This window comes from Microchirus variegatus, assembly GCF_963457635.1.
Source record: "Microchirus variegatus genome assembly, chromosome: 3".
Taxonomy (NCBI): Eukaryota; Metazoa; Chordata; class Actinopteri; order Pleuronectiformes; family Soleidae; genus Microchirus; species Microchirus variegatus.
In genome coordinates, this window is record NC_139804.1 from 6,680,883 (window position 1) to 6,705,908 (window position 25,026).

General features: G+C 40.1%; 1 protein-coding gene across 1 annotated transcript; it reads right to left on the reverse strand.

The window, feature by feature from the left end:
* Positions 1–11,131: 11,131 nt before the first annotated feature.
* rcbtb2 (regulator of chromosome condensation (RCC1) and BTB (POZ) domain containing protein 2) lies at positions 11,132–24,081 on the reverse strand (the record flags this gene model as incomplete). The annotated part of the gene is made up of 12 exons (XM_083887339.1): positions 23,956–24,081; positions 21,178–21,312; positions 19,418–19,568; positions 18,396–18,562; positions 17,187–17,345; positions 15,516–15,623; positions 15,250–15,392; positions 14,297–14,487; positions 13,319–13,445; positions 11,628–11,767; positions 11,376–11,506; positions 11,132–11,272 (listed from the first exon to the last, which is right to left on the reverse strand). The coding sequence occupies exons 2-12, from the start codon at positions 21,301–21,303 to the stop codon at positions 11,132–11,134; spliced, it is 1,584 nt and encodes a 527-aa protein (XP_083743465.1). The 5' UTR covers positions 21,304–21,312; positions 23,956–24,081.
* Between the last annotated feature and the right edge of the window lie 945 nt (positions 24,082–25,026).

A 25,026-nucleotide genomic window follows, 5' to 3' on the forward strand; every position in this document is an offset into this window, starting at 1 on the left:
CAACCAGCCTGGGGAATATATAATATAAAAATACAAAATGAAATCTATAAAAAGTCTATTTTATCTAAAATATACTGTATGTTTAACTCATTCACTCTTCTTCATCAACATATATTTTTATTAGCGTTTATTAGCTGTTTGTTCCGTGGCTAAAATCTCTTTTTCCAGACCGAAAATGATCAAGAAACATATTTTTAAGATAATTTAAACTTAAACAGGCATATTTAATTTGGTTAGGCTTTTATGAAGTGGGTAAAATCCCTTTATTTAAGATTCCAAATTTCAAGATTTTTTATTTGTCATATTACACCCAATGAAATGACTTTGCAAAAAGCAATACCTTTAAAATGAAATGAAATGAAAATTAAAATTAATTCCAGATAAAATAAAAAATATTTACAAAAAATAAAATAAATGGATCAAATACAGAATGTACAATATACAATATAGCAGCAATATGGATTTAAAATGTGTGTGTGTGTGTGTGTTGTATCCTGCTGTTTCTGCTGTTATCACTCAGGGCAAACGTGTGCGTCAACACTTATTACGACTACACTTCAATATCCTCGACCTGATACACAATCAGGGCAGAAGACGCAGAGACGAGGACCTGCAGTCAGTGAGGTCACATTGAACAAATCTGGTGACAAATACAATCGGCCTGGAGCCTGCAGCGAGACCAATAAATCAGATTAAATGTGACACACTTATTGAACTATTCCTGTATCTTCAAGAAATACATGCAAAAAAAAACACATCCGTCAGCTCCAGAGCTCATCACGTGTGACGGATGTGAAAAATGAGCGGCCCTGGAGGAGACGAACATGTGTGAAGCACAGATGTCTCTGTTCACTTCAGGCTCGGTTCTGTCACGTTTCACACTGGAAACAGACGCCGGTCGGTGCCTCGAAGCCCCGAGGCCGGAGGAGGAAGCAAAGGAAGAGTTCCAGCACCGAGGAGGTCTCCCAGTGAGCGAGGAGACGACAGATCACAGGTCGCAGAGGCTCAGAGCCATTACCATAATGACAGATTATGTGGAAGCGCATTAGCTCGCAGTAAAGAAAAACCTCGCTTGTCCCGATGAGCTATGAGGATAATAACTTTACCACTTTACTACGAGTTACGCAGGAGCCAGAAGTCCACCGTGTTTTACTTTACTACGTCTTTGTGGAGCTGAGTTACACACATGCACATAAATGCTTAACACTTACAATACGGAGCATTTTGACACTGCTTTTTTTTAACCTTTACTATATTAACCCTAGTACACCATTGCTGGGTGGTTGTGATGTGATTTTCATGAAAACAAAGCTTTCATCTTCATTATTATTTTATTTTTTATATATATAATTCTTTGTTCCCAAATTCCTAATTTTCCAGTCATTTTGGAGCATTTTTATATGGTCCCCTCATGATGATTTTCTTTAATTTTGTTAGACGTGAAACAGTTTAAAGCGGACCTAGACCGGAAGTTCCAATTAACGCTGTTTTTTAGTGTGCATCTGCGTCATTACCTTGTTTACGAAGCCCTGAAGGTTCAAAACAAACGAGAACGCTGTGTTTTATTGTAATCTCGGGCTCAGCGAGATCTATGGAAAAACCCGGTCCGGTTACGTAAACAGCGGTTCTCCTGAACAGCAGATCCTCCTGCTCCGGGCACTAGTCCATGCACATCCGGTTGCGTACATTGAACCGCAGAAGAAGAATAACGTCCGTTGAGGAGGTGTTTCACGAGCGACAGTGTCTTCAGACTCTGGGTCTGACTCTGGGTCAAAGTCGTCAAAGGGACTGCGGCGGGGAGTCGTGACGAAGCTATTTTTAAACATTGTTAAAACAATGTTTTGATAATGAGTAGCAGTGCATCCACCGTACCAGAGGGGGGAGCTGTGCTTCTGAGAGCTGGTGTGCTGATTACGTCACTTCCGGGTATTGGCCAATCACAAGACGGTTGGGAAGGCTCTACGCTGGCTGGCCAATCACAACACACTCTGTCTTCTGGGGGTGAGATTTTATGTCTGAAATATCGCGGCTGAGGAGAGCGTCAGTAAGGAGAGATTTCTATGAGGTTTTTGAGCATAAAAACAAGTTAATGTATGTAAGTAGACCTCCATAACTCACATATATGTGCAACAGGACCACTCTATGTGAGCTTTAAAATAAAAGAACACTACTCAAATTTGTCATGTTTTGATATATTTTGATGACAAGTACTTTTTATTGGGTGTATTTATTATCTCAGGTAAAAAATCACCCGGCGTTAGTGATGGTGTTTTGAATTTGAGCGATAGTGTTCTAGGGTTAAAACATGTATGTAGAAGCTATAAGAAGGTGCAATATAGAGTGTCTAATATCATGTTTTTCAGCACAACCTATAGGCAATCTGATGACAAAATTATTTCATTTTCACCAACAATATAAACACAACTGAGCAAAAAGTACCTTTTTAGACATCTCATCAACATAGTTGGACAAGTTGACATCAAGTCGAAAGAGAATCTGCATTATTTAAAAGATTTGGTACGTTCATTGAGGAGGATGAGGGTTTGTGTGTGTGTGTGTGTGTGTGTGGGGGGGGGGGGGGTGTGTGTGTTTGTGTGTGTGTGTGTGTGTGTGTGTGTGTGTGTGTGTGTGTGTGTGTGTGTGTGTGTGTGTGTGTGTGTGACTACACTCTCCTCTGTGTTCCTCAAATGTCACAGACCCTATTTTGGCTTTTCAATATTCACTTCGATTAAACCATATAGACGCAACTTTCCATTAAAAAAAAAAAGACGGGAGATAAAGACGGCGATTATCTGCAGTATCTGTGCACTGTTGCAGGAAATGAAGAGGCCTGTGTGAAAGGTCAAAAGTATTAAATGAAATTAATTTACGCTCTATATGTCAGGATCCTCAGAAATGAGGACGTTCTGGTTTTTTCCCTGCATCAAAACCCTCTGCTTTTTACTTTTATTTTACAGCCACGTGGAGTAATTATATTAAAGGTATAGAAAGTGTTTTCATTTACTTGTTTCGCAGATCATGTGGTCGGAACTTTACACCACAACACGTGAGCCACAAGACGACACGTGAAACTCTCTTCTCTCTTTAAGACGTCAACACAGAAGCTGGTGATGAAGAATAATAATAAAGAAATGAAGGAATTGACTGTTTACTATTTAACTAATAACTATGGATTCTGGTTAAACTTGTGAATTAGAGGATTATAAGGAGTGACTCCAGGTCACACGTCGTACTATAAAATGAGGACGTGACCATGTTGATGATAAATTTGAGGTCAGTGTGCTGGGGTTTGTTTTGCAGGTGGCAGTTACCGTTGGCAGCTGTGTCTGTGTGTGTGTGTGTGTGTGTGTTTTCTCCTTTAACTGTTTACCTTGTGTGTGGGCACGTTTGTAGAGCACCATGGTAAAACAGGCAGTTTCAACCATTTAATTTCCACTAAACTGAAACACAGAAAGAGCGTAGGGTGTGTAGAGCGTAGGACTTTTATTTTCTTCAAAGGAAGTGACTTTGACGTCGACTTTTTGTCAATTTTATTGACTTTTTTCAGTCTCAACTGAGACATGTATCTCAGATCCACTCTTTGATGATCAGATAGTTCTTGTAATTAGTAAAAATAAAACCATATATTTTTTGGGTGAAGTGGCCCTTTAAGTTATCTGAAGTCTGGTTGCGACTGTTTTTATGTATTTTAGAAAATAAAATAAAAAAATATGTTTTAGCGTGAAATTCTTGTGGTATTGGTTTCACTTTTCTCTTTTGTCTCCGAATGATATCGTTATAAATAACAGTCGCCCTTTAAAGATCCCTTGAATATACATAAAGCTTGTATGTATGTATATTTAGTATATATGTGCTTTTATTTTTTATTTTTCACAGTTCCTTTGACTATTGTCTATAGTCGGAGAAACCCGATAATGTGATATTGATTTATTTATACTTAAACCTACTGTTTAAGTATAAATAAATCAATATCACATTATCAGCATTATCATTATTTGCTCAGCAGAGCAAAGATGCCGGTTTATATGTATATATATATACGTATATGTATATGTATATATATACACATATATATATATACATATATATGTTTATATATGTATATATATAAACATATATATATACATATATATGTTTATATATATGTATGTATATATATACATATATATATGTATATATATATATGTCATATATGTATATATGCGTGTATATATGTATATAAACATATATGTCATATATACGTATGTATATGTATATATATAAATACACATATATATGTATATATATAATCCCATTTACAATAAAATGTCAAATTCATCCTTTACCAAAAGTTAAACATCAATATCATCATCATCATAATACGAGGAGAATATAACTAATTTCTAATTTCATCCAGATACGAGTGCAATCCTAGACAATAAAACAGGATTAGTGCACACATATTTGACTAATTTGGAGAAGGTTGTTATTACTATTACTACTATTACTATATTACTATACTATATTAAATGTAATATATATGTTCCATCTTGTGGACACAGACAGCAACTGTTTTAGAGACGTTGTCATTTCCCAAACTCATTTGGTGCTCGGGGTCTCCAGAGAAGCTTAATCCAGATCCAGCCTCATAGAAATTTAACATGATTTGTTTCGGGGAGCAGCAATGAGTTTAAAACCCAGTAAGTGAATTATCGTCCATGTGCTGCTGCTGCTGCTGTTCTGGTTTTCATCTCGTCTTTCAAGGCCTCGGCATGTGTAAAAGCTCCATCATGTTTACCTTTAGATAAAATCCTCAGTTCTTTGACTTTGGCGTTTATTTTGTGAGTTTCTCTGACCATTTAAACAAATGTAAGAGAGTGCGAAGTTGCACACGCAGGAAACGCAACATGCAGAGAGATCAGTCAAGAGCTTCCCTTTCCTGGAAGACAGGATTCAAATATGTGTTGCCTCAGTTTCAGTTGCATAACACTAACACTAAATTCTCTCGTATCTAGTGTCTCTCTGGTGGTCAAATAACATGCAGATAGTAGTGTAATAGTGGGTGTGTTCACCTCCACTCAGCTAGAGGGCTATAACAGGCTCCCTGTACACTTGTTTTTATTGTATTGTTGAACTGAAAAATAAAAAATTATTTTATGTTTGAAAAAGAATCTAGTGGCATTCTAGCATGACTCGGCTCAAATCTGCTTTTTTTTTTTTGCTTTTGCATTAGTCATCGTACCTGGTAATTTTTTTAGTACCTGCTCCGAAGAGGATACTAAAATGTGACTGCCGGCCAATGACGAACTGTAGATCGGTTAAAAAAAAAGACTTAAAAATCCTGGAAACATGCGTTAATCTCCAACATTTAGCAAAGCAAATGTCTAAAATCTCAACATTTAACAGCGGCGTCTGGTCGAATCACAACCCATTCCGTGGCATTTTTGTTAAGTTGAGTCCGTGCTCCGGGTCAGGCAGGAAGTATTGAACGATTCTGTGAACAAATCTCTCGTTTGTGTCACGTATAAAATGACATTGCGGCAGTTTCGTCCTCGTTGAGGGGGGTACTATAGCGTATATATTTGTTTTTTTTGCCTTGGTTGCGCTAGCTTGGTTTAAGCGCAAGCTCTACATCTTCTTTGTCTATGGTGTGGCAGTGTAACAGCGCCACCCACATGCCTGGCATATGTACTACAGTGCCAACTGGAGCACCTCCTCTTAGTAAGTTAGCCTGATTTTGCTAAAACTAATTTGGTCTGGTTTAAGATGGGCTAACCCTACATGAGTTTTTTGTTGAGTGATGATCAGCAGTTTTTTGAAACTTGAGGATAAAAAAAACCAAACTCTAAGTAAAGGTAATGAGAGGAGAAACTGTGTGTGTGTGTGTGTGTGTGTGGGGGGGGGGGGTATGTTTTTAAGTAATAAGTTAATGGAGACACCTGGTAACAATGGGGCAGATGTGAAAACCACAACATGTTCTCTGAGAAATCAGGCGCTATTTCAGCACGGAAAGGCAACACCTTTGCACGGCACGGAACACGTTATGATATACGATATAGGTGAACACGACACGTCAACAACAAACCTTAGCATGAACCTGACATTTACTGATTAACCACTATGAAGCGCCTTCATTTCATTAGCGTGTGTGGTTACCTCCTGGCTTCCTCTTCTCACTCGATGACATTCTCTTTGATTTTGTCTGTGTTAGGGCCAAACACAGAAGACAATGCACAATAATAATAATAATTATAATACATTTTGTAAAAAAAATATGATAATATGACTTTTTTTTCTTCAGTTTGGCCCTGATACTACGTAGTAGATTTTGGTTTCAGGCTTTGAGACTGAAATCAAATCTACCGTTAGCACAGACTTTTCAAATGCCCCAGTTTGTTAGTTTGGTTATTTTATTAAAAATGTAAAACTAATTTTGGTCCAAACAATAAACAAAAAAAAACATTTACGCATATGATATCTGCACTTGAAAAGGACAAAAAAAAAAGAATCCACTTCATTTACAGCAGTGTTAGCCATCATAGAATTAGCTTCTGTAGCTGTGAGCTAAGTAAGCTAGCACTGGGTCTCCTCAGTGGGTTTTTGACAGTAAAATGGGGACCGTATCTATGTTCCCCAGGTCATATGTTCCCCTCTTTGTATGTGACCGGGGAACATAGGAGCCTTTCTCTAACCCTAATCCTATCCCTACCCTTTTTCAAAAAAATGGTCCTATGTTCCCCTGTCACATACAAAGTGGACCTTTTTTGGGAAAAATGGGGAACATAGGACCCTGGGAACATAGGTACGACCCCGTAAAATGTCTATCACAGCGGTGTCCCCTCATATTTGACACACCTTGTCCTCTATGGACATCATGCGTTACTGGAGAAGACCTGAAAATAGCATTTACTCCACAAGCTAATGTTAACCGACGTCGTAATATTACTAATTTTCCTTTTGCAACCAGAAAACTGCTCACAGGAAGCTAACTGCTACTTTCGCTCCTCGCTATACGGTTTCACTTTTCAAAACTCAAAGACTAAACCTATTTTTACATAAAGTCTGTGTTTTTGAGTTTCGCATTGAAGCTACATTTCCCAGGCCTGACAATAGATACGTTAAAAACTCTGCTAGTTCGCTCTGTCTTTGCTTGACAGCCCCCTGGATTTTGAAGGTCCATTTTTACTCCTTTTATCCGTTCTTTGGGTTCATCTCATCCCAGCAATACCACCAGAAATCGTGGAGGCAGTATAGAGTCAATCAGTCAGTCAGGAAAACAACGAAGAAGAGTCTCTAGGGGCGTTTAAAACATGCTGCCACAGGTTGCTAGCGTATACCCTGCAGCCATAGATAGGGTTAGTTTAATTCCAGGTGTATTCAAGTGTAAATGGGCCTTTATTCTGAAAACGATGACTCAGCTCGTCGACCCAAGAACCTAAGCTGTTGGTTAAATACTAAAAAGGGCAGCCTTGTATTATTTTTCTTTACATATTTGCATCACAAAACACCAATCACAGCCAATAACGTGTCACAGTTTCATTCATTTTAATACCATTTCACCATTAGTGCCACTCTGAGCAGCGTACAGCATTAGTCATACAAATTATATTATCAAAACAAATATACATGTATATAAAAAATGATAATCAAAATAATTTGCCCGTTAAAGTAAACGCATATGAATTTAACTGCGTGAACTTGTGACCCTATAATGTGACGTAGAGGCTACGTTTATCACAGTTGGCATTTTCCACGAAGCTAGTGTTTTTAAATCAGGACAAGGGGGAAGAAATCGAGAGAAACACTCGTTTATGAGCAAAGTTTGCCTGCCGTCTTTTTGTAAACGTAACAAACTTTGACGACGAGCTTCACAGGAATCGGAGAAACAAGTGTGGGTAACCAGGTTTAACTCAAGTTAACATGAATGTGGGATTATTATAAAAACGTAACAGGCGTAACAGCACCTCAGGCTACATCCACACTGCTGCTGCGGTTTCATTGAAAAACAGTGTAGCTAATAGTTCAGTGTAGTCGTCATTGTTTTCTCCATTTTCAAGGCTTGAAAACGCCAGGGCAGGGGTCGTGTGGACGTCTGACAAAACCGGAGCAGAATTTACGCGTTTTATGGATGAGTGTGGATGTAGCCTGTCTTCACCACAGCAGTGCAAATGTGAATCAGTACATAACTTTGGATGGCACCCGAAAACCCTAACCCAGGTGACCGACTATAAACACAATGTACACAAGAAAACAGACCTTTATCATTGATCAGATAAAAAAAATAAAATAAAAAATAAGTTGCCATTCGTTGGACAGGCGAAGAGTTTGCTTGTTTTCAATTCAATAAATATATTCTCTACACTGTTTGAGAATCAAGGCTTCCCTTAAAAGAAAAGCTAAGAGTCTAGATTTGTTGAAGTGTGGATGTTGGTGAATCATACACTCGCTCTCACACTCTCAAACATGGCAGCATAGCTACTTAAAACCTAATGAAATCTATGCCCGTTTAAGTCTACGCTATCTTAAGAAAATTTACGATGCTTGTTCTTGCAGCTGAAACTGCATTACTGGTTGTTAAAGGCGCCATGTGTACGAATGTGGCCAAAAACTGTTACTACACTCAAATTCAAAATACTATAGGTCGTTTAGGTTTCGTTTTCTCCGCCATTGTAGCTCAGAACTACTGTAACTGGCAACCCGTGCTTGCTCGGCAGCTGAGAATCTACTGACTGCAATGAATGGTATATGGCGGTAGGTGGCGCCACATGCCAAAACATGATTTCAAAACATAAACACGATTTGCAGTCTGCAAAATATTTTTTCAATGCAAATATTTTGTCTGTACTGTTGTTGTTGGTGAGTTCAGTTTGTTATATGAGCATTATTCCTGAGTCTCTGTGACATATTAGGAGGATATTTTTTTGGCCAGTTGCTTTAGATCTATTACATAATGCACCTTTAACTGAGGTTTGGAAACGTCTCACTCTCCCGCACCAATGTCCATAGAGAAAATCAGCAATTTTGTAACACAGGACGCAGGAGTTTTTAACCCACTGTTGCCTCCGTCTGTAACTTCAAATACATTATGTTGCTGTTTTAGTGCATGAAATCATTTGTTCGGCTTTGCTACAGTAACATAAACTAACCAAAGGAGGCAACAGATAACCAGAAGTTGCTGTCTCCTGAGGAGCTAAAAACGCAGATTTTCTCTATGGACTTTGGTGCAGGAGAGTGAAAAACTTAAGTTTCAGCTAGACAATGTTGTCAAATAGTGAAATAAAACCGATAAAACATATTCCTAAGATATCGTAGACATAAACAGGCACATTGTTGTTACTGCGGGCATGTAGAGGGGCAGCTAGTTACTGACTATTACCCCATTCCCACTCGCTTAAATGGGTTTTTGACCAAATTTAACATTGACGGGAACTCAAATGAAGAGACTAATGCTTACTAATAATTAATTTTTGGCATCAACTGTGGACAGTTTAAACAAGGGACAGACACATGACAGGTTGACTGAGCTCCGTTGTCTTGCTTTGTTTCCGGTACATTTGTCACATTTCTTTCACAGGTACTGAGTTCGCTGAGGGTAGTTTTGGTGTGAAAGAGCCAGCTTAAATGTCTGTACTTCATGGACCCACACTTCAAAAGAAACCTACAATATCCCTTTTAAAGGGGCAGCGCTCTAAAATGCGTAGCTGACCCTGCAGTGATTAATGCAGTCAAGCGCGCAGTGCTTTCAGGTTCGGAGACGACACCTGCGGCACACAGACAGTACGTTTACATGACGTTAGAGGAAAATTAACTGAGACTTAACACGCTCAGATAATGTGGTCGTGAGTCCAGTCAGAGTTGTTTAGTTGCACTGTACGTTCTGCTGGATCTGAACTGGCCTAGATTCACATGTCCTGAAACTTCCTGCTCCAGGGCTTTGACCCAGAAATTAAAGAAGCAGCTGATTACACAGAGGAAGCAAAACAACAGCGAGATAAACGTGGTCTGTGCATTTTTGGACTGACAAGGAGACAGAGTTTCAGCTCTGTCAAAGAGGTGGGCAAGAAAATATCGTCAACAACAATGTCGTTTTAAAGTAGTGCTGGGCACGTTAGCAGCGGTTAGCGGCATGCCGCGTTTACATGACGACTAACCGGAAAAAGACGCATGTGACATTATGTTTACGTGACTCCCGATTGTTAAAATGAGTCTCTAAAGTAACGCTAATTTTTAAAAACAGAGGCACACATACGCAGTACACAGGTACGCTGGTTATTTGTAGCGCTACTCTTTTCGTTAAATAAACAGACCACTAACGGCGCTAAAGGAGCTAACACAGCTAACTGGTAAACGGTGCCGCGGCACGTAAACATGACGCCACGCGCGTCTTTTTTCGGTCAGTCTTCATGGAAAGCGGCGTGCGTTAACGCTAACACTGTTAACGTGACCAGCACTATTTCAAAGATATGCAAATTTACATTGTGGAGTATTTAAATGACTTCACAAAAACCGATGAAACGCGCACCGACACTCCACAGTAGCAGAAAACCCCAGTGAGCAGGATTCTGACCCCTAGTGGGCCGATGAGTGTCTGCACGTCAATTATAATATAACGTCTTTGAATTTTGACTCAAAATGCTAAAGTTTAAAGAAAATAAAGACATAGCGTCCTACAATCGTTATCACCAAAATCCCCAAAAATGCCCATGTTGCCCACCTCTACGGGCTGAAAACGTGGGGGCTATCGCCACCTAGTGCAGAGGAGGCAGCCGCACTCCTGACGCCTCGCTCGTGCTTGTGCTGTACACTCGGACAAAGACGGTGCAGCGATGAAACCGGTTGTTGTTTAAGCGACAACCTTGGTTCAACTTAACTGCGCATGGAAACGTACTGACTTGTCAGCTCGTGACTGAGTGGAAGAGTAAATATTTATTAAACCCATCAAGGAACCGGCGTGTTTGTGCGAGGTTAGGGCAGCAACACCGAGGCGTCTTCTCTCAGAGGGCGAAACCTGACACCGGAACCGGCTTCTCCACTGTTTACATCCCAAGTGACAAGGCTTTGAAGGTCGTGACAGGCCTCGTGTTTACTTTGGTCTCGGGTCGACTCTCAGGACCTCACACTCGTCACTGCGGGGGGAGGCGGGGCTTTCTAGTCAGTTTTTGAAGGCCCCGTAGCGACTGGCTTTGCTAATGAAGTTCTTGAGCAGGTCGTGGTCCATGTCTGCAAAGGCCTGGGTCTGCGTGACGGCCGTGAGGTGGTTGACGCAAAACTTGAAGCAGAACTCCTCCAGGTCCTAAAAATGAAGAGGGGGCCTGTCTGGTCAATGAAGGTGTGCATGCGACTAGGCTACTGTTGAAGGCACCCACCACCAACACACACGGTGTCTACAAGCTTACCCGCGCCTCATACTTGACCGCGGCCGAGAGCAGAGTGACGGCGTTCTCCTCGGAGATGCCTCTCTTGATCGTCTCCTGGCACAAGCGCTTCAGCCTCGTCTCCCGGTAGAATGTGGCCAAATCTAACAGCCCTACACACACGCACACACACACACGCGCACACATACACAAACACACAAATGAGTGTGTTCTCAGACTTCAATCCTTGTGCTGTCAGTGTGAACAGAGACTGTGGCTCCTCTCAGGGCTTACCAATAGCGTCCTCTGGTGGCAGGTTAATTGTGTCTGTGTAGAGATACTCCAGGAAAGCTCTGTACACCAGATATGAGAACTGGTGGATTTCTATGGCGTCCTCCTCCGTTTCGTTCAGAAGTGCACGGAAATGTTCACACCTGGAGAGAGAGAGGGGAAAAGGGAAGTGACTTTTTATATGCAACATGTTAAAAAGACATTTTTTTAGCCCAGTCATTCCCAGAGGCTGAAAACCTAAAAATGGGTTGTCATATCAATAAAATACAGTCATTTGTGTCATTTTTTTAACTACACATACAGTATCGCTTTGTATACAGCATTGTTAATTATTAAAAATAATAAAAATAATTGTTTGCTATGTTTCTGTAATGGTAAATCATATTTTTAATGCTAAAATATGATCATTATTGTTATCCACACATTCTCAAATTGACTGTTTTACAAAAAAAGAACAGAAACAACAGTAAAACACAGTATTATTTCTTGATTAATATGTCAAATTAGACTTATTCACTTGCATTCCTGAGCAGAAACATTAGTGTTTTAGTGTTTGAATGTTTTCGCTTGAGTAATTTTGCGACTTCTCAGAGAAGAAGCCCAGTGAGCCGCCTCAAATTTGGATCTAAAATAATTAGACGATCAGGTGTGTTGGAGCAGGGAAACATTTAAAGATTGAGAAACCCTGGTCTAATACATTTGTTTAAGCACTATATATAACAAATAATACAAATAAAATTGCTCCAACTTCATTAGATTGGAGAGCAAGTAAATTAATTAAATATTAAATACATGAAACAAGTGTTTAAAACACTAACATATACTTTTTGATGGCGAAAATAAGAGTTTCTGTGGCTTTATGAGGGTCTAAGTACAAAAATGCTTAATTAATTTGTAATAATTGGTCAATAATCTGATTATGTTGACGATTAAAAGATGGCAAATAATGTTGGATAATTACTAATAATAAATAAATGTCACTATATACCGAAAATATGATTTATAGGTTGTTGTTTTTTTTTTTAAATATCTGTAATGATAGCTGTTAAAGTGAGTGGAAAAGTATAATTACATGTGCTTCTGCTAAGTCAAGAATCTCCATTTACATTTCCACGTCCCGAGGAGACGTGAAGCTGCTCAGCCAACGACGACGTCCTCATGCGTTCTCCATTTTTGCACCTTAAGGTCGACGTGCATTTTAAAAAATGCTGATTACCATTTTTTTTGCTACTTGCTCTAAACTCCTAAACCACGATATCACAAGATACCCGGGACACGTTGAATAAACAACCTAAAGCCAACCTATCATTTTGCAAACGATTGAGCCAAAAGTGGTTTTTTCCCCCCCTCTTGGTGTGATGTCTCAGACAGTCTGGCTCCTTCCCGACAGGAATCGCTAGATACACTTCTGAGTCCAAGTGTGCGTGTGGTTATAACGAGGACAAAAAAAAAAAAACAGGAAACAATATCGTCTGTCTTTGCTTCTCCGTGACATCGACAGGAAAGACGGCGGAAGCGGCCGCTCGACAGAAGGAAACGCAGAAACACAGTCACGTATGTATGTTTGTGAGTGTGAGATATGAACACCCACAAAATGAGTGTTGGGCTCGGGTCACGTCAATCAATGTGGCTTTATCCTCTCCACACGTGTTTATTACACTCATAAGTGCTGTGACTTTTTAATTCTCGGCTACCTGATTTTGAGCAGCGCTTTGTGAACGTGGATAAACTTCCCGTCGACCACGAACTTCAGGTCCGAAATGTCGGGACTGTCGAACTCCTTCTTCAAAGACTGAGCCACGGTCAGGTAGTCGTCGCCATCTGACAAAGAAATAATAAAGAAACGAATGAATAAATTAGGGCTGCAACTAATAATCTATAACTATAATCGATCTGCTGTGCAATAGCTCAATGCGCGACACGTTTCCATGACGACTGACCGGAAAAAGACGCGCATGACGTCATGTTTACGTGCCCCAACACCAGAGTCCAGGCACCGTTTTTATGAGTTAGCTCCGTTAGCTCCTTTTAGCGCAGTTAGCGCGATTACAGTGGAACTGGAGCGGTCTTTCTTAAACGAAAAGAGCAGCGCTACAAATAACCAGCGTACCTGTGTACTGCGTATGTGTGCCTCTGTTTATAAAGTTTAGCGTTAGTTTAGAGATTCATTTTAACAATTCAGAGTCACATAAACATGACGTCACACGCGTCTTTTTCCGGTCAGTCGTCATGGAAACGCGTCGCGCGTTAACGTGCGTTAACATCGACGCTGTTAAACACCGTTGACGCGTTGGACAGCACTAGTTTTCTCGATTAATCGAGTCCATTAAATGTCCGAATATGTCGATGATGAGGATCTGGAATTACTTAGTTTTGTCCACAAACCAAAATGATTCATTTTAAATGTTTTCTTTTGTGATACGGATTAGATTAGATTAGATTAGATTAAATTCAGCTTTATTGTCACTGCACATGTCACAAGTACGGGCAATGACATGCAGTTAGTGTCTGAAGGCAGTGGTAGTAGAATAAATTGAAATACAGCAGTACAGATTTAAACATCTCCAGATGCTGTTTTAAAGAAAATATTCACTGAAAAATCAGAGAACCTTGAAAAACACACTCCGCTTTCTTCAGTCTCTAAACCGTTTATGTTACTAAACCAGCCTCACCCACTGACAGGAGGTGCCACGTCACCGCAGGTGTGGCGAAACACGCGAACACGTCGTCCGTGCTGCTGAAGTGTGTGACGTGAGGACTGGCCACGGCCTGACCTCGACACTGGCCCCACATCAGAACCTGTCCACTCTGGGTCTTGGCGGCCGACGTGTGGCTGGTGTGAAACGCGGCCACCTCCACCATCCTGGTGACACGAAGAGAATTTAAACTTTAAAAAAAGAGAGAGAGCCCGCTGTTATCGTTTCAATATGCAGACTGTGACGGTGAAATGTGTCAAAGAGAGGGACAAAGAGGGCACAGAGGGCAACATTTTTATCAAATATTCTGTAAGGATATCAATCTGTTCTATTTATTTACATTACCGTTCAAAAGTTTGGTTGGAAAGGTCCTTATTTTTGATGGAAAATCACTTTTTTCCAATGAATATAACATTAAATTAATCATAAATACACTCTATTCTAGCTGCAAACGTCTGGTTTTTAATGGAATATGTACATAGGTGTATAGAGGCCCATTTCCAGTGTTCTAATGGTACATTGTGTTTGCTAATGGCGTTAGAAGGCTATTGGATGATTAGAAAACCCTTGAAAACCCTTGTGCAATGATGTTAGCACAACTGAAAACAGTTTTGCTGGTTCATTGACAAAAGGGAAAAAGTATTATTTTGAAAAAAAAAATCATTATTTCTAATCTTGTCAATGTCTTGACCATATTTCCTATTCGTTTTGCAACTCTTTTGATGAATAAAAGTGTGACTTTTAATGGAAAACACAACAAAATTGTATAGGTGACCCCAAACTTTTGAACGGCAGTGTATGCAAAGATCTAATCAGCCAATCACACGGGGCATTTAGATATCATGAAGACGACCTGTTTAAGTTCATATTGAGCATCCACTCGAAGCAGAAAATGTGATTTAAGTGTCTTTGAACGTGAAAATACTCACCTCTCTTTGTCCGTGTTTATTTGAGTGGGGGACGCTTGGTTGCTCTTGTTTCCTGTTCCTAGCTGCCCGTACGAGTTTGCCCCCCAGGCGTAAACAACTCCCTCATCTGTGAGTGCCAGTGTATGAGCATATCCACAGGCAACCTGCAAACACATAGAAAGGAGGGGGGGTGGCGACTCATCTCGAGTGTTGGACAGGAATAATGAATCACAAATGACAAACAAGCTTCCTTCCTTCCTTCCCTCTGGCTTCTCTTGGCTCCTCACCTGGACAATGTTGATGCCCTGGAGAGCCGCGAGCCTGCACGGTGTCTGCTGATTCCCGTTGTTGCCCAAACCCAGCTGTCCATTGCAGTTGTAGCCCCAACCATAGATCTACAAAAAAAGGGGGGAAAAAGGGGGGACACATTCAGTGAATATAAGACATGAGTAAAGGGCTCCACACTCACACCTCACTCTGCTCTCAGCCCACTTATTCGCATTTTTCAAAATCGGGCATTGGGCAGAGTTAGCCTCAGAAGAGAGGGTTTAGTTACATTTTTTATGGAAAGCTCGGTTAATGTTTGACACTTGTTTTACATGTTTTAATCTCAATTAAAGGCCCATTGTGTGTGAATTAGTGACCTCTAGTGGTGGGACGACAGACTGCGACAACAGCAGGGAACTACAGTGGCCTTTACATACCAGAAAGGATTTAAAAACAATTTTCCTACTTCTTGTTTGTTGGTTTATATGTCCGCTTTAAATCATTTCTAGTAAACTTCTGCTGTAAAACGCTAAACGCACGCTCAAGCTGGTTTGTCCACTTGAGCTACTGTAGAAACATGTCGGCACAAGATGGCTGCCTCCCTAAAACAAGACCCTTTCCAAATGATTCAAAGCCCGGTTAATGTTTGACACTTGTTTTACATGTTTTAGTATCAATTAAAGGCCCATTGTGTGCGAATTAGTGACCTCTGGTGGTGGGACGACAGACTGCAACAAAAGCAGGGAAATACGGTGGCCTTTACATACCAGAAAGGATGCAAAAATGTATTTGTTGGTTTATACATCCGCTTTAAATAATTTCGCGTAAACTTCTGCTATAAAATGCAAAACGCACGCCCAGGCTGGTTTGTCCATTCGAGCTACTGTAGAAACACTTCGACACAAGATGGCTGCCTCCGTAAAACGAGACCCTTTCCGAATGATGTTTTTAAATCCAGTTTTAGATCTTATCTTTTCAATCTCGATGCAGTCTCACTTTATGTCTCACTTAACTGTACTTTCTCTTTTGTTGCCTTGTCTGGCCTTTACTTATTTATTTGTTTAATGTTTATTTATTAACGTTGACAATAGCACAGCATTAATCAGATGCACTCGAAGCTCCTGCTGATTTCGAACGTAAAGCACTTTCGCTCTTTAACAACTGTTATAAATAAAAAATGATGCAACTTGCCAAACAAACAGTACATATAAAACACTAGTGCAAATATACTTATACTAACATACTAGATTTCTGCTCATAAATCCTCCTAAATGTTACACACTGGACCTTTAACGGTTATGTATTATTTGTTCTTTTTCTCGTTTTTTCTTCTCTTTCCTTCAGTAGAAGTTCGACTGTGCCAAGTCCTCGAACAATGAACCCGTTGACTGTTAAGTGTGATGAATACTGTCTTCTGGGTGCAGATAACACAGCTACTTGTCCATGCATGAGGGCATTAAATCTGGAAATAATTATTCTGGGTCTGCCCCTTCCAATTAATCTGTATCGTTCATGAAATGATGAGTCATGTCGCTAATGTACAAACTGCTTGACTCATGAATATCTTATACTGGCGTGTGACGCACGTGCTCATCCATCAGCGCACCCTTCAAACAAAGTTAAGGAGCCGCTGAGTCACAGATTCACGTATTCCGTGTTAAACACTTGTATACTGATGTGACCCCCGTCACCTCTCCGTTGTCCAGAACGGCCATGGAGCAGAGCTGACCGCAGGCAACGTTGACCACCACTTTGCTCTGCAGGCAGCTGCTGACGCGGCGTGGCGTCGGCTGGTTGGCGGTGGAACCCGAGCCCACTTGGCCCGAGTTGTTGTAGCCCCACGCGTACACCTGGACACAGAGATTTAAAGACTAAAGAATATGTAACATTTACAGGCTCATTGAATAGACTTGCCAATCTTTTCCGGTGTCGTTTGTTTTTAAATCCATAAAAACCTGCTCTTATTTTGAAATTCTGCCTCACGTCTTGAGTTGCTGCATTGTTTCGCATCAGGTTTGTTTTTTGAAAACGTTAAAAATAAACTTTTAGACGCTCTAAATGCTCCTCTGTGCTAAATGCCAGAATTCTTCGATATGAAGCATCTGCTGATACACTCTTACAAATAAAGTGCTAAGTAGAACTTTATAAGGTTCTTCGGCTTGTCCTCATCTAGGAGAACCCTATTTGGCTCCAAGTTCAACCTTTTTATAAAGGTTCCTCCTGGAACCCTTTTGGAAGGTTCCATCAAGAACCCTTTTAAACCCCTTTATTCAGGAAAGGGATTTTAAAGGGTTCTCTGGATCAAAGTGGTTCTTACTGGAACCATTAGTGTTACCAAGAACCCTTGAAAAACCCTTTTTTGGGAAAGCAAATGATTCCAGGTAGAACCTCAGCCCTTGTAGAAGGACCCTTTTGGAACCCTTATTTCTAAGAGTGTACTGCATATATTTCACAATAAAAGCCTTGTTGGGGAGAAACACTAGAATGCTTTTACTTTGAAAGAGTCACAGGACGTGTTGCGTTTGTGACAGACAATCTAAATCTGTACCGGAAACTCGATTTGTTGTATACTTACCGTTATTGTTTTGACAGAAACCCTAACCCCTAACTCACAATAAATCTAATGAATTAAAATACAACATTATTTCTTCTAAAATCCCTGTTATTTAAACAAAGAGTGAAAAAAACCAAGACTTTCCAGTAGAAATCGGGTAGCAAAAACTGATCATTGTGTGGCATATACAACTTAAATAGACTGAGAGGATCAGTCGCTTTATTCAGGAAGTGAACAGAAGCTCCTGAGTGAGAGAGAGAGACCCCTAGAGGCAGAAATGACACACTGACTAACGACTAATGAAGCAGAAAGAAAAGAAAGGTCATAAACGAGGGACATAAATCACCTCGCCGTCGGTCGTGAGGGCGATGGTGTGGTGGGAGCCACAGGCCACCTCCGTCACTCTCTTGCTGAGCAGGTTGGTGGAAACCAGGGCAGGGGTCAGTCCGTGGTTGGTGGTCCCATTTCCCAGTTGGCTGTAGCCGTTGTGGCCCCAAGCGAACACCTCTCCCTCTGCAACGCGGCGGCGGACAAAGGTGGGTACAATTTTATTAACAAAGAAGAAAGAGAGGACCGTAAAATGTTGATTAATTGACAAACAAATAAGTTTTTGCAGAAAAAGAACCACAAAAAACGGGTAACACTACTCGATCGATTATCCTAATCAATAATATCAGCTTATGCATTTGCATCTTCACTCTCTCATAATAGCTTTGACGCAACAACACAAAATAAGACGAACAAACGTGACTTACAAACACATGTCCATATAAGGAGTTGTATATCATTCCCATGGCAATTTAAAGCTCCAATGTGTAACTTCTGTCACCAAAACTATTACGTTTAACTATTTAAGGGGTCGTTCACACGCAGGGGGGGTTTTTCAACGGAGACGTCACGCTCCTGCTGCGTCTGCCGTTGCTAGGCAACCGAAATCCTGGGAGCCGCTGAGACGACCGGGCCTCGCGGAATTAATTATCACGTTAAACTAAGAAAAAACAAATCAAAACAAAGACGACGGATTATCAGCGTAGCGTTTCCTTCACAGCAGACGCGTGTCAAAATAAAAAAAAATGTCTGTGTGAGTGTGTGTATGTGTGGTTCAGGAGCTTCATCTGGATGATGGAGGTGCCTGGATGACACACACAGCTCCACCAGAGAGTTATGCACTTGAGTGTGAACCGTTTTTAATAAAGGGGCATTTCTTATACAACATGCGACAGCAGTGACACACCGCCGTCATTACAGCAAGACTCTAGACGTCTGAATGTGTTACGTCCATTTGTCTGTGATGGTATTCCTCTCTGCACTCTGAAGGTAAATGTTTGCCCTCGGGGGGACAAATAAAGGATTCCTGAAGTGGATTACCTGCAGTCGCGATAACCACATGCGGTCCTGTTCCGTAGCTCAGGGACACAATCTTCTTTCCGCACAGGACATCAATCCTGCGCGGCTCAATCGTGCTTTGAAGATCACCCAGCCCTAAACAGCCGCTGCAGTTTGTGCCCAACGCAAAGACCTGGGAAAAACATAAGCAAACATCACGGCTCGAATGCTTCCGGGGGGGATTGATGAATGATTCATGACGCGTGGCTTTCAAGTGTTCACTGATGTCCTAGAGCCTGGTACTGGTACGTGGAGGGAAAATCAGAAATCAGGGTATGTGATCGGAGTGGAGTTGAGGAATTTGGACCGCAGTGAAGCCGAAAATGAAACAAATAATGAAACTTAAATATTAATAATTAGAGTCACCTCATCTCTCCATCTCCATCTTAATCTAATTTCACTATACCAGCATGTAAAGTATATGTGAGGAAGAGGAGGATGATCTTATTGGGAATAAATCTGCCTCCTGTGAAAAGTCTGTCGCTGACTTTGCTCGGCATTATTTACACCACTGCGTTTGAACGCTGGTGATAATGGTTTTTACTTCAAGATATCAATATTTTCTGATACTTGATGATTGATGATTTGAATGCAACACATACAATACCGGTCAAAGGTTTGGGATCACTTAAAAATGTCCTTATTTGTGAAGGAAAAGCACTTTTTTTCAATGAATATATCATCAAAATTATTCAGAAAAATGTGGTAAACAACTATTCTAGCTGCAAACATCTGGTTTTTAATGGAATATGTACATAGGTGTATAGAGGCCCATTTCCAGTGTTCTAATGGTACATTGTGTTTGCTAATGGCGTTAGAAGGCTACTGGATGATTAGAAAACCCTTGTGAAATTATGTTAGCACAGCTGAAAAGAGTTTTGCTGGTTCTTTGACACAAGAAGAAAATTATTATTTTGAATAAAACTTATTATTTCTGATCTTGTCAATGTCTTGACTATGTTTTCTATTCATTTTGCAACTCTTTTGATGAATAAAAGTGTGACTTTTAATGGAAAACACAACAAAAATGGTGTAGGTGGCCCCAAACTTTTGAACGGTAGTGTATTTGTTTATATTTAAAAGATGCCAGCATTGTGTCACTGAATTTGTCAATGGTCACATACGGTGGGATAGGAGTCACACGGCGTCAGCATTAGTAGTAAAGTCAGCTGTTCACTTGGCGGGTCTTTGGTGTTTGTATGGAGAGAGGGTGAACGGGGGAAGTCCTACTTTTTTGCTGAGCGCTTAGTGAGATCGCACGCTGAGACGACATGTTTGGACATCGCTGTGTGCTGAATTGTTTGTTTTTTGAATCTGCAAATTAAGCTACAAAGTGCAGCACTTTGGGGCGGGGATTCATTGACGCCTTTACAGGCAGGGCAAGGTACAGTTTTCCCCCTAATCTGCGATTGTTTTTCGGATAGTCGACCTACAAACACAACACATTTGAGCGGTGGACAGATGAGGCTCGCTCCACTCTACAACTTTCCAACAGGATCTAAATGGAGCTTGCTCGGGCATTAGCCTATATGGCTAAAGATAGCCTCATTCTATCTGTAATCCCTGTGAGTGGAGGTGCGCCTTGAATCAGCCGCAGAGTACGAGATGACTGCTGCTTCTTCCGACCCGACCTCCGAACGCGAAAAAAACAATCAATCCGCCGTTGTTTAAGAAAGCAGATTAAGAAACACATCTTGATGTAAACAGAGAGAGATTAGGATTGGTCAAAGCCCAAGTGTTACCTCATCGTTGACTGTGACATACAGGGCTTCGTTTGCGGCGCTGCCAAAGACACAGGCCTGTCGGATTAACCGTAGCTCCTCAGGAGGAAGAAGTGCAAACACTGGCCACTTCCCCACGTCCAGCATACTACTCGGCTGCGAAGGGAACAACAAAAACACAGCGGATTTGAGCCACGTAGACCTTGTCATTTGAAAATGTAACCAGTGTGCGAAATACCCATTAATAATCGGGGGGTCCCCATCTCCCATTTGTTGCGCAATACTGTTTCACCACCCTGCACTATTGGCTATATTCCCTGTCAGATGTGGGCTTGTGTGGGCCTTTTCCACAGTGCCATTTGGAAAGCAATTATTAAAACATTAAAAATACAAAATTAGAAATGAAATAATCGACATTTTGTCTGGTTAAAAAGGATAAGAAAGCATGCAAAGTGTATTATGTAGGTAGATCATATAGGTTAAACTGAAATTACAAAAATATTTAGGATAAAAACATGCTTTGCAATTACACTGTAACATTTTTAGACCCCCTCAAATTTTGCATTTGAGGCTTTCAGGGGGTCTTGAGTGTTAATCAGGGGGGTCTAACCCCCCAGACCCCCTGTATTTCGCACAATGAATGTAACGCACAAAAGCTGAATATGTGGATAAATTCAGTGGACAGCCGGCAATCAAATCTGCTAGACATTCTCTGCATTTATTCAAAATATTTCTTTTAACATGCGCTTATCCACTCACAATTGTGGGTATTCTTTAGGAATAAAAAAATGAATCATTTATTGCTGAGTCACAGTCATGCTGAGGGTTTTTCATGTTAAAAATTATTCCTGCTGCAGGTTATTAAACGTCTGACTGCATACAAATCCTTTGTATGACGCAGGCGGAATCAGACCAACGGAAGGTCAAAGTGGAAAGAAAGAAAAGCAAAGAAATCATCATTTTACATTCGGAACGAAACGCGCAGTCCCTCCGTCGTCGCAACAAATGCATAAATTAAAAAACCGAGCGCATAAATTATCCACTCGGATTTTCTATATCTGAAAAGTGCTCAGGGGCACAGACGGCAACTGGGCAATGATTCCAGTTTTGCAGACGGATTAAACTGTGTATAGACAGAGATAAACCTCCAATCCTGTGTTTACTGACACTCAAGTGAAGTGCTGACGGCTAATACCTAAAGCCTAATGCAATATTTCCAGACAAATGACGACGCAATAAAATCAAAAATGCGGCCTCTTCTTGAATGTACATCAAGATGTTGACAGGGTGGAATAATCCAACCACATAAAAGGGATTAAAATGATTTGTGTAGGGTCGTCAGACCGATCTGATGAATGTTTTCTTGATTAATCGAGTACTTGAGTATCGAGTACCACAAATGTCAGGAATTTCTGTAAAAACACAGAGATTGTTTAATCTCTGTATACATATTTATATATATATATATATATATATATATATATATATATATATGTGTGTATATATAGTGTGCTAAAATGACACCTTATCTCTGACCTCAAACTGTTATTAGACTGTAAAGTATGTATTAGAATGTATGTAAGGCACAATATGAATATTTCCTGTCATGATCGGGTTAAACAAAACGAGTGCAGTTCACAATTTTATCGCAACTATTGTAAAAAGATGCTTTAATACAGTGTTTTTAGGTGCTTTCTGTCCAAGATCAGTCTAACAGGAGAAACATACATCTCCATTCAAAAGTATCCTCATCATAGAAATCGTGGAGTTACTTTGCATGTTCTCCCCCTGTGTTTGTGCATGTGTTCTCCGGTTTCCTAACCACAGTCCAAAGACATGCAGATTTTGGGGATTAGGCAAATTGGACAAACTGAATTGACCGTAGACGTGAGCGTTAGAGTGAATGGTTGTTTGTCTCTGTGTTGGCCCTGTGATGGACTGGTGACCTGTCCAGGGTGTGACCCACCCCGCCTGTCGCCCTGTGTCAGCTGGGATTGGCACAGTGCCCAGCGTGACCCTCATGTGGAGGATAAAGCAAGGCACCATGTGCTAAAGTATCACATATCCTCCTTTTGTTATTGCAATATAAAAAGGCATTCAACACAGACGACCCTACGTGTGGAAATGAGCCAACGACTTTGAAATGCTGCTGTAAAATATACATCCACCATTAATCCTCATTTTATTATTGTTTTATTTAGCCTTTATTTAACCAGGATAATTAAGAAGGATTTTATTCCAACATCAACCTTTTATTCCGACATCAACCTGCCTAATATGGACTACAGATGGAAATTAGCCTCTGGGCTATAATCTGGCGCATTTACATGTACTTTTGTATATGTTCATTAATGTGCATTGTCCTGAAATAATAAATAAATAAATAAATAAAAATAAGGAAGCCTGACAAAGAGAACAGTAGCAGCACAATTGCAGTATAAAAACTGATTTATAACACATAATCATAATCATTATTGTTGTTATTATTATAATAACGAAACACGTTTTATTTTCTGGCATAAATAAAAACATAATATAAAGTGCTGACTTCTTTAACTACTTGTACACATAGAGTTTATGAACTATTCATTATTATTAATTACTACTCGTGCTGCGTTTAAGGACCTAAGTCTGTCTTTTCCAGCTAACACCATTTCAGTTAATACAGCATTATCATTAGCGGTAGCTAAGAACAATACTACTAACAACAATAACATAAATAATATAAACAACTAGTGTAAAATGAACGAGTGTTGCTGCTTTGAGTGTGTTGTGTCAAACTATTTTGACATCGTTTACCTTTCTTCTGCTTCTTCTTCTTCTGCTGCTGTTGTTGATGTTGCTATTTTTTAGCTAATGTTTGGTCCGCGGGCGTCGTTTTGTCACCGACAGCGACGCCGAAGAACCGTCAGCAAACATGATCGAGAGGCCGAATACATCAATACATGTGGATAATCGGATTAATTATAAAGTCAAATCTGTCACTGTGGACGTTGTTGTTGTAGTAGTAGTTTAGCTTTAATCTCTTACAACAGCGACAGGAAAGAAACACATACACACACACACTTCCTGTTAGTTCGACGGTGCGTTCAATGACAGTGGGTGATTTTTGAAATCCCTATCTATCTATCTATCTATCTATCTATCTATCTATCTATCTATCTATCTATCTATCTATCTATCTATCTATCTATCTATCTATCTATCTATCTATCTATCTATCTATCTATCTATCTATCTATCTATGATGTGACTGAAAAAATAGATTATTTTAGATTTGACCAATTTTTTATATTTTTTTCCCTTTTTTTCTCCAACTGCTCACAATAAAAGCAAACCCCCCCACTTGATTTAAAATAATTTGATGATGCTGTGCTTAAATGAAATTAAAATAAATTCAAATGACAAAACAATTTTGATGGACAAATCTATAAAGGTTTTATGGACCTCCAGCCAGTGTGCCACGAACCACAGAGGTCCACAGACCCCAAACTTGAGAACCACCACATTATACTGGCAGCATTATGTAGTAGCATATGAATATTTAACCAGAGGTGAATGAAAACAGTTGATATTTAACAAGATGGTGGCAGAGTTGTTAGAAATGTGTTCAATTTAATTTAATTTAATTTAATTTAATTTAATTTAATTTAATTTAATAAAGAAGAAGCATCTTTTTTTCACTTTGGGATTTCACTCCTGTGTCATAGCCAACATGATCCTTCTTAACAATGTCCAGTAGGTGGAGCAGTGGAGAGTCACATGGACTTGTACTCAAGCTTATTATTACCAGGATGTTAGTGGCTTAAAAATACAGAAGTTGCATATGTTAGAAAAAGCACATTGCATGTATCCTATTATAAAATAATA